This window comes from Salvelinus fontinalis, chromosome 42 (assembly GCF_029448725.1).
Source record: "Salvelinus fontinalis isolate EN_2023a chromosome 42, ASM2944872v1, whole genome shotgun sequence".
Lineage (NCBI taxonomy): Eukaryota > Metazoa > Chordata > Actinopteri > Salmoniformes > Salmonidae > Salvelinus > Salvelinus fontinalis.
In genome coordinates this window covers 19,493,843-19,510,853 of record NC_074706.1, presented here as the reverse complement: position 1 = coordinate 19,510,853, position 17,011 = coordinate 19,493,843, and the positions used below count along the sequence as shown (strand labels likewise).

The 17,011-nt window shown below is 42.4% G+C and overlaps 1 protein-coding gene across 1 annotated transcript; it reads left to right on the top strand.

The window, feature by feature from the left end:
• The first annotated feature begins 1,129 nt into the window (after positions 1 to 1,129).
• On the top strand, positions 1,130 to 11,276 carry LOC129841465 (zinc finger protein with KRAB and SCAN domains 8-like). The gene is made up of 3 exons (XM_055909739.1): positions 1,130 to 1,577; positions 8,464 to 8,594; positions 8,961 to 11,276. Exons 1-3 carry the CDS (start codon positions 1,322 to 1,324, stop codon positions 10,128 to 10,130), a joined length of 1,557 nt encoding a protein of 518 aa, XP_055765714.1. The 5' UTR covers positions 1,130 to 1,321; the 3' UTR covers positions 10,131 to 11,276.
• Positions 11,277 to 17,011: the final 5,735 nt, after the last annotated feature.

The following is a 17,011-nucleotide window of genomic DNA, read 5'->3' as shown; positions in this document are numbered from 1 at the left end:
CGGTAGACTTGGCTTCACTCTTCAATAAGTGTGACGTTGCGTGCTTCAATGACGTCAGACAGTGGTATGCAAGTGCTTTGAAATGTTGTATGTCCCACGTATGTGAGACCTTAGAAGGCTTAGCTTACATGTCTCTCGTATTTTTTTAATACAATCCAAGCAAAAGCTAGTTATTACTATGGTCCAATTGTTTTGAAATTCAAATGTCCCACGCACTGTATATCTCCCACATCTGCTATGTGTATTATTGCTATGAACCACCCATGGCTGTAGCAAACATCGCCACTTAGTAATTTACTTACTCGGCCACATACTGTTGGCTGTATTTATACTGATGTACGCCACCATGTCACTATGTTCATCAACGCAACAACGAGCAAAACATGCTCAAGTCAAGTCCCTCTTAACTGTTTCCGTTATTAAAAACCCAGAGCTCACAAGCTTATCTATCATCTGTGATATGGGATCTTTACAATCAGTCCTTGACCTCAAGCTGTTTTCAGTAAATGGCCTGAAGCCTTCAGGTCTTGTGATGACTGGGGGCAAATATTAAACATAAACGAACCTGTACTTGATATTCCAGACTGACTGTTCCCTACAAACTGAATCCGTGTAGGACATTTTAACGTCTGTTTAGGAGGGTAATTAACTTGTCATTTGAAACAGGCTTGTGTAAATCCCTGTTTTTAGAGACAGTAAACCTAGGCAGAACAAGTATGTAATCTTTCGTCCAAACAGTTGAGCAAGTAAAACGAGAGTTTCTATTGGACAAATTCAGGTATGTCCCCATTCTTTTTACAGTCTATGTAGGTCCCTCTCCGTATTGTTCCATTTAAGAAACGTTTTGCAACAGAATCGGCGTAATGCATATAATAAAATACAAATTAATACGGCCCAGCTGAATATTTACCTTACTGATGTGATGTAGATGGAATAAAGTAATTACTTCTATTCTACTATATTCTTGCTAACACACTGTTCTTTATAAACAAGTCTGCTCTGAGTTTGAAATATACTGATCATAGGACATTTGATGTGTAATAAGCAGTACCGTAACTAAAATAACAGCACGCGTTCGTTTTTCATTTAACCACACCCTTTAGCTATGACGCCAACCAATAAGATCTTTACACGGAAGTGAACAATTTCGTCACTTAGCGTTTTAGTTATTTAGACGTTTGTTTACACCCGGGAACTCAAAATATGACTTATTCAACTTCCCAGTATCACATACTTACCCCAAGTCGTGTTTAATTTTTGTTGGTGAAAGCACTTGTTGATATATGTTATCTAGGTAATGCTATTTAGCTAGCTGCTAACAATGGCTAACTGTAACGAAATGGGTTTTCACACTCAAATAGCCTCCGTCATGGAGGTGCTAGCGAATGCAGCCGTGGCAGAGATCTGTAAACTCGTAGACGACGACTATGCAGTGTTTCGTTTGGAAATTTCTCAAAGCCAGAAAGAAAACAGCGGATTACGGAGGAAACTACAGCTACTGGAACTGAAGGTGGCACGGGAGCGTCGTCCCAGTAGTGTCAAGATCCTCGACCGATACAAAACAGGATTGGCTAGAGGTACATGTTGCAGAAGGCCGAGGGTGCTGTCGCCCCGTTTCCCATGTGTTCAGATGTCTTACCAAGAATTGGGTCTTGGTCAGTTTTTGGATAGTATGGAAACATTCCCGTGATTACTTAACTACCTATCTTGTGCAAAGACACTATCGTATTCTAACCAGATAGGCGAGACTTTTTGATGAAGAATTAAAGCGGTTAGCGCCGCTGCCTCGAATAAACATTCATATTTGTAATCAAAACCATATTTTGGGGATGTCATAGTACGCTTACAATGTTTATAGTATAGCTTGAGCAGACACTATTATTTGGTTGGGATCTTTGTAAAATACCTATTTTGGCTGCAGCACTTGTTAGCTAAAATGCTAACGCGCGTGGACATAGGCTTTAGTATTTTATTTGGTTTATTTAACTAGGCAAGTCAGCTAAGAACAGATTCTTATGTACAATGACGGCCTACACCGGCCAAACCCGGACGACGCTGGGCCAATTGTGCGCTGCCCTATGGGACTCCCAACCACGGCCGGTTGTGACAGCCTGGAATCGAACCAGGGTGTCTGTAGTGACGCCTCAAGCACTGTGCCACTCGGGAGCCCAGTGGCCTAAAGTTAGCCAAAGAGCTATTTTACTGGTTGAAGTTGTTTTTAAAAAAGTGTAATGCAGTTGATTTGTGATGAGACCAGTGGTGATTTTACCATGTAAATCTTGGTGGGGCAAAAAAAAACTAAATGTGGGATGCATGCCAGCAAAGCCACAACACCAAACAATACATGAATTGCACTATAACAGTGACAAACGGTGCCCACAAACTGTTAGGGCCTACATAAAGCTGTCCCAACACCTTACCACTGCTACACTTGGCTATCAGCGGAGCCTTGTCTGGCAGTGAAACAGTTCATTCAGCCTCATTTACTGCCTTTAAAAAAAACATGGCTGACATGCTTAAACAAATGTGGTTTCTACTGACAATTGAGATGTACAAACTATGGCATAAGGGAAGACAAGCGGATAAGAGGCAATCCGTAATTTTGATTAAGAGAATGAGCAAGCGACGACGGACGTAGTCATAACTATTTGTTCAGCACTTTTGAAATGTACAGCAAACAGAATTCAGAACATGGGCCGTTCTTAGTGTTTTCCCTGTACACCAAGTCAGAACCGTAGGATAAATAAAGGGGGCATATAAACAGACAATGAAAGCTCTTACAATATTCAATGATTACATTTCTCTAAAACAGGTTATAGGCTACATGTGCACCACCAAGTTAGAACAGTAGGTGAAATTAAGAGGTGAAAATATACCAAATTATTAGGGTGAGGCACATTGAATGCCATTTGGGTCTTGCGTCAAATAACACAATTCTATTATAGAATGTTGAGCGCTCACTTTGTGATGTCACTTAAACAGGAAGGTGGCGCGGCGGTCCTTTGTGGGAAAATTTTGTCATCAAAGTCTGTCATTATTTGGATATATGGTGGGAATCTGAAAAAAAAACACACATCCACTCCATTGAATAGCAGTCTAGTGGTTGCTTTGCAATGCTTGCAGTTAGCCACTGATACCTTCCATACCACTTCTTGTTGAATGTGCGATTTCCAACTTGTCGTGTAATCTTTGTCCAATTGCCGATGAGCACCAATACGTTTTATCTATAGTTTCTCTTCATATGACAAGGATTTGCCAGTAAATTGTCGACTTGATTCATGATCATGACTGCTAACTAAGACTTTGAAAGTAAAATGTTGACATCAAGTCAAAGCTACTGTACATATAATGTGATTTGATGTAATTTTATCTGTGGCCAATGATCTTGAGCCTTCTTGGAAGGGCACTTGTAATATAACTCTATGGCAGAACCCAAAGGGCTGAAACTTTGGATGTCTACCCTTACCAAAGACTTAAACTTGGTGATGACGTAGTGTCCACATGAGTGACAGAACACTGAGCCAATCATGGCGCAATGCTCCTATTTTCTGCTGGCTCGCCCTAACACCACAGAAAGCACTGAGCTAAGCTGAAACACCTGCATTTTGGAGCTGCCTTACTCAAGAAAACAAAAAAAGAGACCATGTTTATATGCAGCTTTATTAACTGAATTATATATATTTTTACGTTTGTTTGCAAACTAATATGTGACACGTATTCATGCCAAAATAACATGCAAAACAGGCAAGCTCCACATTTTTCTTTTAAATATACACTACTGGTCAAAAGTTTTAGAACACCTACTCATTGAAGGGTTTTTCTTTATTTTTACTATTTTCTACATTGTAGAATAATAGTGAATATGTCAAAACTATGAAATTACATATGGAATCATGTAGTAACCAAAAAAGGGTTAAACAAATCAAAATATATTTTATATTTGAGATTCTTCAAATAGACACCTTTTTCTTTGACAGCTTTGCACGCACTTGGCATTCCCTCAACCAGCTTCACTTGGAATGCTTTTCCAACAGTCTTGAAGAAGTTCCCACATGTGCTGAGCACTTGTTGGCTGATTTTCCTTCGCTCTGCGGTCCAACTCATCCCAAACCATCTCATTTGGGTTGAGGTTGGGTGATTGTGGAGACCAGGTCATCTGATGCAGCACTCCATCACTCGCCTTCTTGGTCAAATAGCCCGTACACAGCCTGGGGGTATGTTGGGTCATAGTCCTGTTGAAAAACAAATTATAGTCCTACTAAGCCCAAACCAGATGGGATGGTGTATCGCTGCAAAATTCTGTGGTAGCCATGCTGGTTAAGTGTGCCTTGAATTCTAAATAAATCACAGACAGTGTCACCAGCAAAGCACCCCCATACCACATCACCACCTCCCATGCTTTACAGTGGGAAATACACATGCGGAGATCATCTGTTAACCCACACCGTGTCTCACAAAGACCAGGCGGTTGGAACCAAAAATCTCCAATTTGGACTCATCAGACCAAAGGACAGATTTCCACCTGTCAAATGTCCATTGTTCATGTTTCTTGGCCTAAGCAATTCTCTTCTTCTTATTGGTGTCCTTTAGTAGAGGTTTCTTTGCAGTAATTTGACCATGAAGGCCTGATTCACGCAGTCTCCTCTGAACAGTTGATGTTGATTTGTCTGTTAATTAAATTCTGTGAAGCATTTATTTGGGCTGCAATTTCTGAGGCTGGTAATGAATTAACTTAAATTCTGCAGCAGAGGTAACTGGGTCTTCCTTTCCTGTGGCGGTCCTCATGGGAGCCAGTTTCATCATAGCGCTTGATGGTTTTTGCGACTGCACTTGAAGAAACTTTCAAAGTTCTTGACATTTTCTGCATTGACTGACCTTCATGTCTTAAATTAATGATGGACTGTTGTTTCACTTTGCTTATTCGAGCTGTTCTTGCCATAATATGGATATGGACTTTTACCAAATAGGGCTATTTTCTGAATATCCCCCTACCTTGTCACAACACAACTGATTGGCTCAAACGCAATTAAAAAGGAAAGAAATTGAACAAATGAACTTTTAACAAGGCACACCTGTTAATTGAAATGCATTCCATGTGACTACCTCATGAAGCTGGTTGAGAGAATGCCAAGAGTGTGCAAAGCTGTCATTAAGGCAATCCCGAGATTGTAACATTCTCTGTTTCACGGGAACATGGCTCCCTCGGGATATGTTATCAGTCGGTACAGCCACCCGGTTTCTTCACGCATCATGCCGACAGAAACAAACATCTCTCTGGTAAGAAGAAGGGCGTTGGGGTGTATGCCTTATGATCACATCACGACTCGTTAATCATAACATACAGGATCTCAAGCCCTTTTGTTCACCTGACCTAGAATTCCTTACAATCAAATGCCGACCCCATTATCTACCAAGATAATTCTCTTCGATTATAATCACAGCCGTGTATATCCCCTCCCAATCAGACACCTCAACCGCCCAGATAGAACTTCATTGGACTTTATGTAAACTGGAAACCATATATGCTGAATCTGCATTTATTGTAGCTGGTGATTTTAACAAAGCTAATCTGAAACAAGGCTCCATAAATTTTATCAGCATATCGAATGCACGACCCGGGCTGGCAGCGTTCTGGACCATTGTTACTCTAACTTCTGCGACGCATACAAAGCCCTCCCTCGCCATCCTTTTGGCAAATCTGACCACGATTACATTTTGTTGCTCTCAGCCTATAGACGCAAACTAAAACAGGAAACGTCCGTGCTCAGGTCTGTTAAATGCTGGTCCAAACAATCGGAGTCCACGCTTCAAGATTGCTTCGTTCACGTTGACTAGGGTATGTTCCGGATGGCCTCAGACAACAACATTGATGTATACGCTGATTCGGTCAGCGAGTTTATTAGCAAGTGCATCGGTGATGTTGTACCCACAGTGACTATTAAAACCTTCCCCAACCAGAAACCATGGATTGATGGCAGCATTCGAGCAAAACTGAAAGCGCAAACCACTGCTTTTAATCATGGCAAGGCGACCGGAAACATGACCGAATACAAACAGTGTAGCTATTCTTTCCGCAAGGCAACCAAACAAGCTAAGCGTCAGTATAGAGACAAAGTAGAGTTGCAATTCAACGGCTCAAACACGAGACGTATGTGGCAGGGTCTACAGTCAATCACGGATTTACAAAAAGAAAACCAGCCCCGTCGCGGACACTGACGTCTTGCTCCCAGACAAATTAAACAACTTCTTTGCTCGCTTTGAGGACAATACAGTGCCACTGACACGGCCCGCTACCAAAACCTGTGGGCTCTCCTTAACCACGGCCAACATGAGTAAAACATTTAAACGTGTTAACCCTCGCAAGGCTGCCGGCCCAGATGGAATCCCTAGCCGCGTCGAAAGAGCATGCGCAGACCAGCTGGCTGGTGTGTTTACGGACATATTCAATCAATCCCTATCCCAGTCTCCTGTTCCCACATGCTTCAAGAGGGCCACCATTGTTCCTGTTCCCAAGAAAGCTAAGGTAACTGAGCTAAACGACTATTGCCTCGTAGCACTCACTTCCGTCATCATGAAGTGCTTTGAGAGACTAGTCAAGGATCATATCACCTCCACCCTACCTGACATCCTAGACCCACTCCAATTTGTTTACCGCCCCAATAGGTCTACAGACGACGCAATCGCAATCACACTGCACACTGCCCTAACCCATCTGGACAAGATGAATACCTATGTAAGAATGGTTTTCATCGATTACAGCTCAGCATTTAACACCATAGTACCCTCCAAACTCGTCATTAAGCTCGAGACCCTGGGTCTCGACCCTCGCCCTGAGCAACTGGGTCCTGGACTTTCTGACGGACCGCCCCCAGGTGGTGAGGGTAGGAAACAGCATCTCCAAACCCGCTGATCCTTAACACTGGGGCCCAACAAGGGTGTGTTCTCAGCCCTCTCCTGTGCTCTCTGTTCACCCATGACTGCGTGGCTATGCACGCCTCCACCTCAATCATCAAGTTTGCAGACAACACTACAGTGGTAGGCTTGATTACCAATGACGAGACGGCCTACAAGGAGGAGGTGAGGGCCCTCGGAGTGTGGTGTCAGGAAAATAACCTCACACTCAATGTCAACAAAACAAAGGAGATGTTCGTGGACTACAGGAAACAGCAGAGGGAGCACCCCCTTATCCACATCGACGGGACAGTAGTGGAGAAGGTGGAAAGTTTTAACAACACCTCTTCGACCTCAGGAGGCTGAAGAAATTTGGCTTGTCACCAAAAACACTCACAAACTTTTACAGGTGCACAATTGAGAGCATCCTGTCGGGCTGTATCACCGCCTGGTATGGCAACTGCACCGCCCTCAACCACAAGGTTCTCCAGAGGGTGGTGCGTTCTGCACAACGCATCACCGGGGGCAAACTACCTGCCCTCCAGGACACCTACAGCACCTGATGTCACAGGAAGGCCAAAAAGATCATCAAGGACATCAACCACCCGAGCCACTGCCTGTTCCCCCCGCTACCATCCAGAAGGCGAGGTCAGTACAGGTGCATCAAAGCTGGGACCGAGAGACTGAAAAACAGCTTCTATCTAAAGGCCATCAGACTGTTAAACAGCCATCACTAATATTGAGTGGCTGCTGCCAACATACTGATTCAAATCCCTAGCCACCTTAATAATACAAAATTGGATGTAATAAATGTATCACTAGTCACTTTAAACAATGCCACTTTATATAATGTTTACATACCCTACATTACTCATCTCATATGTATATACTGTACTCTATACCATCTACTGCATCTTGCTTATGCCGCACGGCCATCGCTCATCCATATACTTATATGTACATATTCTTATTCATTCCTTTACACGTGTGTGTGTGTGTGTGTGTATAAGGTAGTTGTTGTGAAATTGTTAGATTACTTGTTAGATATTTCTGCACAGTTGGAACTAGAAGCACAAGCATTTCGTTACACTCGCATTAACATCTGCTAACCATGTGTATGTGACCAATAAAATTTGATTTGACTTTGAGGAATATAAAACATATTTTGATTTGTTGAACACTTTAGTTACTACATGATTGCATATGTTATTTAATTTCATAGTTGATGTCTTCACTATTATTCTACAATGTAGAAAATAGTAAAAATAAAAACCCTTGAATGAGTAGGTGTGTCCAAACTTTTGACTGGTACTGTACATGCAAAACACAGGCAAATAATGTTTTTTGACTTCACACAAGGTTTAAAATCCTATTATAATCCAAAGGTAGTGTGAAATACATTTACATGTTTCTCATGAATGTATGTTTTTTTTGTGTTTTCAGATAACTCCCCCGTGTTCAGTAATCAAATTGCACGCATTGCCCTTGTGTGGCAATGTTTGCAAACACAGAAAGATGTCTATACCACCGTAGTTAACCTAACAACTGCTTTTCACCCAATCACTCTCTCAGGTGAAGGACATCTCATTGGAGGCCACAGGAGCTTTGTGAAGCCAGCAGGACACAATACGTGGAAGGATGACCAACCAATTACTGTTGATGAGGCGAGTGGATCCTCAACCCAGCACGTTGTCGTGATAGAGGTTAGTGCAGGGCTCTCCAACCCTGTTCCTGGAGGGCTACTGTCCTGTAGGTTTTCACTCCAACCCCAATCTAGTGCACCTGATTCTAATAATTAGCTGGTTGATAAACTGAATCAGGTTACTTACAACTGGGGTTTAAGTGAAAACTTACAGAAGGGTATCTCTCCAGGGACATGGTTGGAGAGCCCTGGATTAGTTGTAATAGTGTTGCATTACAAATTACAGTTACTCTGTAAATCAAATGTGGCCCATTTATTTCGGAAAGGCACCCTTCAGCCATTCACATGTACATTTGCCATAAGGGAGCTTGTGAGACGATTCCAATTCTACTCATGTACTGGTAATAACCTCGCCTCTTCTTGTCAGTCTGCAGATGCAGGTCCTGGGTTCAAGCTAGAGAGGTCTGAAGGAGACGAGGACCCACGGCACAGCAGAAACTTTCAGACTGGAGTCGAGGACCCTACCACCACCCCAGCGCAGCCCAGGACCCGACGCAGCATCACGGAGGTCAGTGGAACGCTGAACGCCGCCCTCAAGTCAAAGACAGACACCAAGACGTTAACTGTAACACACAGTCTCTTACACACAGGACCTGACCAAATATCAGATCCAGGTCTGGGGAGACTGGGCTGTCCTCCTGCTCCCGGCTCAGACTATTTACCAGTATTTCATCAGAGCCAGAGGCCTGTTAATTCCCGTGGAGATGGGGATGGTGACAAGTTAGACACTGGTAGTGAGGAGCCTGCTTGTTCTTACACCACAGAGAAGGACCCTGGCAACATGCCCCTGGGTTTAGAGACACAGACTGATCTGTCTATAGGGGCCTGGAATCAGTACAGTAGTACTGTATACTCTGAAGGGTACTTAGATAAGAAAGGGGAGGGGCTTGTCATAAATGAAGTGACTGTGAAATTGGAAGGCGACGTTCCTTCCACATGGAATGCAGATAATCACCTAGGAGAAGGACACTCGCAGGGCAGAGATTTTATAGACTACAGGGAAAGCTTAGAGACAAATCCAAATGTTGCCACCCACTCCCCTTTACACACGCTCAGTGATCGAGACCCCGTGTCCACGTCGATGGGATCTTCAGATTCACACGGCCATGTCTTTTTCAATCAGGTATTGAACTCAAACAACAGGGCTAAAGCCCAGGGTCGGGGAGGGGGAGCCACATCAGGCAATAGTAAAGAGAAACGGTTCCTCTGCATGTTCTGTAACAAAGGCTTCAGCTGCCCCCAGAAGGTGGAGATCCACCAGAGGGTCCACACAGGGGAGAAACCATTCAGCTGCACCCAGTGCCACATGCGCTTCACCGAGGCTGGCACCCTGAAGCGGCACCAGAGGGTCCACACAGGGGAGAAACCTTACAGCTGCCCCCAGTGCGAGAAGAGGTTCTCCCGCCAGGACAAACTGAAGAGGCACCTGAAGGTCCACACGGGAGAGAGGCCGTTCGCCTGTACGCACTGCGGGAAGAGGTTCTCAGAGAGGAGCTACCTCAGAATACATCAGGAGAAAACCCATTCCACTCTATAACATAGAAAGTAACCATTCCATTTGATAGCTTCTGACATTTAGCTCAAAGCCTGCATTAAAGAGTGTTGGATGTGCAAGGCCCAGACATTGTGGAATATACACTGAGTGTATAAAACATTAGAAACACCTGCTCTTTCCATGAAATACACTGACCAGGTGAATCCAGGTGAAAGCTATGATACCTTATTGATGTAACCTGTTAAATTCACTTCAATCAGTATAGATGAAGGGAAGGAGACAGATTAAAGAAGGATTGTTAAGCCTTGAGACATGGATTGTGTATGTGTGCCATTCAGAGGGTGAATGGGCAAGACAAAATACTGAAGTGCCTTTGAACGGGGGGGGGGGGGGGGTGTATGGTAGTAGGTGCCAGGCGCACCAGCTTGTCAAGAACTGCAACGCTCAACAGTTTCCCGTGTGTTTTAAGAATGGTCCACCACCGAAATGGCATCCAGCCAACTTGAACCAACTGTGAGAAGCCTTCGAGTCAGTATGGGCCAGCATCCCTGTTGAACGCTTTCGACGCCTTGTAGAGTCCATGCCCCAATGTATTGAGGCTGTTCTGAGGGCCAAAGGAGGTGCAACTCCATATTAGGAAGGTCAAATCAAATTGTATTTGTCACATGCGCCGAATACAACAGGTAGACCTTACAGTGAAATGCTTACTCACGAGCCCTTAACCAAAAATGCTGTTTTAAGAAAAATAAGTGTTAAGTAGTAAAATAACAGTAGTGAGGCTATATACAGGAGGTACCGGTACAGAGTCAGGAGTCTTGTGACTTGGGGGTAGAAGCTGGTAAGAAGCCTTTTGGACCTAGACTTGGTGCTCCGCTACTGCTTGCCGTGCGGTAGCAGAGAGAACAGAAGGTGTTCCTAATGTTTTGTACACTCACTGTATAATACATGTATACGCCTAAAAAGTATTTAACGTATTGTTTGTACTGTGTAGGCTATATGATGTTCACAAATGCATCTTTCATTACTTCCATTGAACTACTTAATTTTCCCCCTCAATATTATTTTAATATGAAAATGAATGAAGTTCATCAGGTTCATGCAGCTCTGTAGTTGAGACGTGTGTGGTTTTCATATGATGTATTAACTTGTTTATGTTTAATAAACACAAAATGGGACTTTTTAGTCTAAGACTTTTGTTGAGATTCTCTTTCGTATACATCACATCTGATCTCACCCTATTCTGCATAAACCCAACAGCACTTTATAACCAATATACACTTAATAAATATCTATATCTAATATCTACATCAGCCAGGAAGCATAGGAACTGAGAAGTGGTCTGTGGTCACCACCTGTAGAATCACTCCTTTTTTGGGGGTGTCTTGCTAATTGCCTATAATTTCCATCTTTTGTCTATTCCATTTGCACAACAGCATGTGAAATTTATTGTCAATCAGTGTTGCTTCCTAAGTGGACAGTTTGATTTCACAGAAGTGTGATTGACTTGGAGTTACATTGTGTTGTTTAAGTGTTCCCTTTATTTTTTTGAGCAGTGTATATATATACATTTAAAACATATATTTTTTATTATACCCTACCACCCGTAATTGGAGAAAACTAATACATAATAACACATGCTTCTACTTCCAGCTTATACGTACTATATACATTTTACAGACACAATCTATTTTTACAATAGTTTTATTTTTTTTGTTTTTAGTCCTGGCCTAACTCTATTTCTGATGTCCATCCATTTTGATTTCTATTTGCCATATATTTGTAACTGTGCTATTTCACAAAAGTTCTCAACCTATATACATTTTACTACCATATGTTTTTACATTTTATCTTGTTATTAGTTCCACCCTTCAGCTCCATTCAACCCCTCCCATTTTTCAGCCATTCCTGGACCTGTGACCAAAATAAATGATCTAATGACTGCCTCCTCGCAGCAAAATCTGCAGAGCTGGGAAGGTTGTATTCCCCATATAAAATGATATTGGTTGCAATAATTTTGTATAATTTAAATTAAAAATTTGAATACGGCGTCGTTTTGCATGTCAATTCATTAACCATGTGCCATGGAATCGGTACCTTGAAAATCTCTCCCCAACTATTTTGCCATTTATATGGCACAGCTGTCAATTTTTTGGTCCTTAAATTAAGCTGGTATATATTTTTATATATCACAATTTTCTTTAACCAATTTTGGTCTTTAATGCAGGACCGACATATAAGTTCCTTACTTTTTCCCTCTTCCACTTGCCTCTTCCATTGTTTGTCTGACAACTTATCATTGCTGACTTATTTTTTACCCACATATTTAGGTCCACCATGATGGGTTTAACAACAATGAAGTCATTCTGTAACTACAGTATAGGGCTCAAATGTAGTGGGGATAGGTAACACGCATACTTGCTCAAAATACGTATCAGCCAATTAAAACCATTGATGTGCTTGCACGTAACAGAACGCTGAATTGTAGCTGAGGTGCGTTCAGTTCGCTTGAACGTTGCAACGTTGCGGAACGGTTTGTACTGAACGACACGTTTCCCCAAAACATTCTTGTACGTTCTTTAACAGACTTTGGTGGGTGTGGCTTGAAGCAATGAGTGACTTATATAAAGGGCAGTGGCCATGCTGACGGCGTTCCCCAACCCAACCCCGTTGTATAACTGGTCGTTCAGTACAGCATAGTTTCCGTTCAACTACGTTCCAGAATGTAAAAACGTAGTAAATGCAGCCCCGGTCCCATCAGATAACATGGCACACATTAGCCCTATGCTTATCTCACCAGGTGGCAGTGATATATCCTGTAACAAATTCTTCATAAGATCTTTAAAGATCTTATACCTTATATCCCCCAACCAATATTATTTCTTAAAATAGGTCAACCTTGGCCACTAAAAGGATATTATAAACCTACAAATTCAAGGTTTGCTTTTGTTCCGTTGGTCTGTAACAAAATGTTCTGTGCCAATATTGCATTGATGCATCCTTGACTAGACTACTAGCTACTACTGTTAGACATTTTCAAATGTTTTTATATATGACAAAATCACACGTTTTTGTTTCTGTTTCACACACATCCATGTGCTTTTATGGAACAAATAGAAATAAGGTCAGTTTATCGTACATCATAAGAAAAAACAAGAGCCTTATGGATTTGTCTAGTAGCAGTCATGTAGGCTACCATTATCACCATCACTTCTAGGCAGCACACTGCTAAAGCGGTCGACTCGAAATCTATAGTGCACTTTAACCATGAGCCCCTCACGCATCAAGATGTTTTGTGAGGAAAAAAATGTTCACTGCTGGTCCTTGATGCTCGATTCAAAACATGTGACAAAGTGGGTGACTAGAATAATGCATAGCATATCAAATGTTGTGGGCAGCTCTAGTCCTCGAGGGCCTGATTGGTGTCACACGTTTTCGCCATCCCTCGCAAACACAGCTGATTAATCAAATTGCATTCTAAACTGAAGATCATGATTAGGTGATTATTGGAGTCAGGTGTGTTAGCTGGGGCTGGGGCATAACTGTGACGCCAATCAGGCCCTCGAGGACTGGAATTGCCCACCCCTGTTGTAGGCCTTCATGTAAGTGTTGCCTACATAGGAATACAGCCTACACTAATGTGTCCTCGCCAGGAGAGGGCATAATCACTCTGGGTAAGCTCCACTAGGCTTTAACCTCACCGCACTGGAAGTCGAGGTTACAGTTAATGGGGTTCATCATAAATTCAGGTGTACCATGCAAAGTTCCATATGCATTAGTAGGTTATAGCATAAGGAGGACACTATCTGATGTGAATTAATGTAGGCTATAGCTCTACTATTGATTGGACGGTGTCTGGGTGAGCCTTTTCTTGTTTGCTTATGGCCCTATACACTAGCATCTGTTTGTGGTGGTAAATAAATGGCTATGACAATTATGGATGATAACTCTTGGTAAATATACTGAACAAAATTATAAATACCACATGCAACAATTTCATAGATTTTACTGAGTTACAGTTCATATAAGGAAATCAGTCAATCAAAATAAATTCATTAGGCACTAATCTACGGTTTTCACATGACTGGGAATACAGATATGCATCTGTTGGTCAAATACATAAAAAAAAAAATGGGACTCACAATGGGCCTCAGGATCTCGTCACAGTATCTCTGTGCATTCAAATTGCCGTACCTTATGCCTGCCCATACCATAACCCCTCCACCACCATCGGGCACTCGGTTCACAATGTTGACATCAGTAAACCGCTCGCACATATGACGCCATACACGTGGGTAGAGAAATTAACATAAAATTCTCTGGCAACAGTTCTGGTGGAAATTCCTGCAGTCAACATGCCAATTGCACGCTCCTTCAACTTGAAACATCTGTGGCATTGTGTTGTGTGACAAAACTGCACATTTTATCCCCAGCACAAGGTGCATCTGTGTAATATATCATGCTGTTTATTCAGCGTCTTGATATGCAATACCTAACAGCTGGATGGATTATCTTGGCAAAGAAGAAATGCTCACTAACAGGGATGTAAACAAACTTGTGCACATTTGAGAGAAATACGCTTTTTTTATGAAACATTACTGGGATGTTTTATTTCAGCTCATGAAACATTTGACCAACACTTTACATGTTCAATCAATCAAATGTATTTATTAAGCCCTTTTTACATCAGCCAATGTCATAAAGTGCTGTACAGAAACCCAGCCTAAAACCTCAAACAGTAAGCAATGCATATGTAGAAGCACGGTGGCTAGGAAAAACTCCCTAGAAAGGCCGGATCTTAGGAAGAAACCTAGAGAGGCAACATTCTCTGAGGTCAGTCCTCTTCTGGCTGTGCCGTGTGGAGATTAAAACAGAACATGGCCAAGATGATGTTCAAACGTTCATAGATGACCAGCAGATTCAAATAATAATAATCAGTGGTTGTAGAGGGTGCAACAGGTCAGCACCCCAGGAGTAAATGTCAGTTGGCTATTTATAGCCGATCATTCAGAGTTAGAGACAGCAGGTGTGGTGGAGAGAGAGAGTCCAAAACAGCAGGTCCGGAACAAGGTAGCACGTCCAGTGAACAGGTCAGGGTTCCATATCCGCAGGCAGAACAGTTGAAACTGGAGCAGCAGCATGACCAGGTGAACTGGGGACAGCAAGTAAAGGAGTCATCAGGCCAGGTAGTCCTGAGTCATGGTCCTAAGGCTCAGGTCCTCCGAGAGGAGTGAGAAAGAAAAGATGGAGCATACTTAAATTCACACAGGACACCGGGTAAGACAGAAGAAATACTCCAGATATAACAGACTGACTCTAGTCCACCAACACACAAACTATTGCAGCATAAATATTGGAGGCTGAGACAGGAGGGGTCATACCCACCGGACAGGGCCAAACAAGCAGGATATAACCCCACCCACTTTGCCAAGGCACAGCCCCCACACCACTAGAGGGATATGTTAAACCACCAACCAACTACCAACCAACTAGTTTTTTATATTTTCTGGGTCAAGGTTCAGCTTTTTCAAGAGAGGCTTTATTACTGCCACTTTTAGTGAGTTTGGTACACATCTGGTGGAAATAGAGCCGTTTATTATGTTCAACATAGGAGGGCCAAGCACAGGAAGCAGCTCTTTCAGTAGTTTAGTTGTTATAGGGTCCAGTATGCATCTTGAAGGTTCAGAGGCCAATACTATTTTAATTTATGTGTCAAGAGATATACATTTGAAGTCGGAAGTTTACATACACTTAGGTTGGAGTCATTAAAAATTGTTTTTCAACCACTCCACACATTTCTTGTTAACAAAGTATAGTTTCGGCAAGTCGGTTAGGACATCTCCTTTGTGCATGACAAGTCATTTTTCCAACAATTGTTTACAGACAGATTATATAATTCACTGTATCACAATTCCAGTGGGTCAGAAGTTTACATACACTAAGTTGACTGTGTCTTTAAACAGCTTGGAAAAATACAGAAAATTATGTCATGGCTTTAGAAGCTTCTGATAGAATAATTTGAGTCAATTGGAGGTGTATCTGTGGATGTATTTCAAGGCCTACCTTCAAACTCAGTGCCTCTTTGCTTGACATCATGGGAAAATCAAAAGAAATCAGCCAAGACCTCAGAAATAAAATTGTAGACCTCCACAAGTCTGGATCATCCTTGGGAGCAATTTCCAAATGCATGAAGGTACCACGTTCATCTGTACAAGCAATAGTGCGCAAGTATAAACACCATGGGACCACGCAGCCGTCATACCGCTCAGGAAGGAGAAGCGTTCTGTCTCCTAGAGATGAACATACTTTGGTGCGAAAAGTGCAAATCAATCCCAGAACAACAGCAAAAGACCTTGTGAAGATGCTGGAGGAAACAGGTACAAAAGTATCTATAGTCACAGTAAAACAAGACCTATATCGACATAACCTGAAAGGCCGCTCAGCAAGGCAGAAGCCACTGCTCCAAAACCGCAACAAAAAAGCCAGACTATGGTTTGCAAATGCACATGGGGACAAAGATCTTACTTTTTGGAGAAATGTCCTCTGGTCTGATGAAACAAAAATAGAACTGTTTGGCCATAATGACCATCGTTATGTTTGGAGGAAAAAGGGTGAGGCTTGCAAGCCGAAGAACACCATCCCAACCGTGAAGCATGGGGTTGACAGCATCATGTTGTGGGGGTGCTTTGCTGCAGGAGAGACTGGTGCACTTCACAAAATAGATGGCATCATGAGAAAGGAAAATTATGTGGATATATTGAAGCAACATCTCAAGACATCAGTCAGGAAATGGGTCTTCCAAATGGACAATGACCCCAAATATAATTCAAAAGTTGAGCAAAATGGCTTAAGGACAACAAAGTCAAGGTATTGGAGTGGCCATCACAAAGCCCTGACCTCAATCCCATAGAAAATTTGTGGGCAGA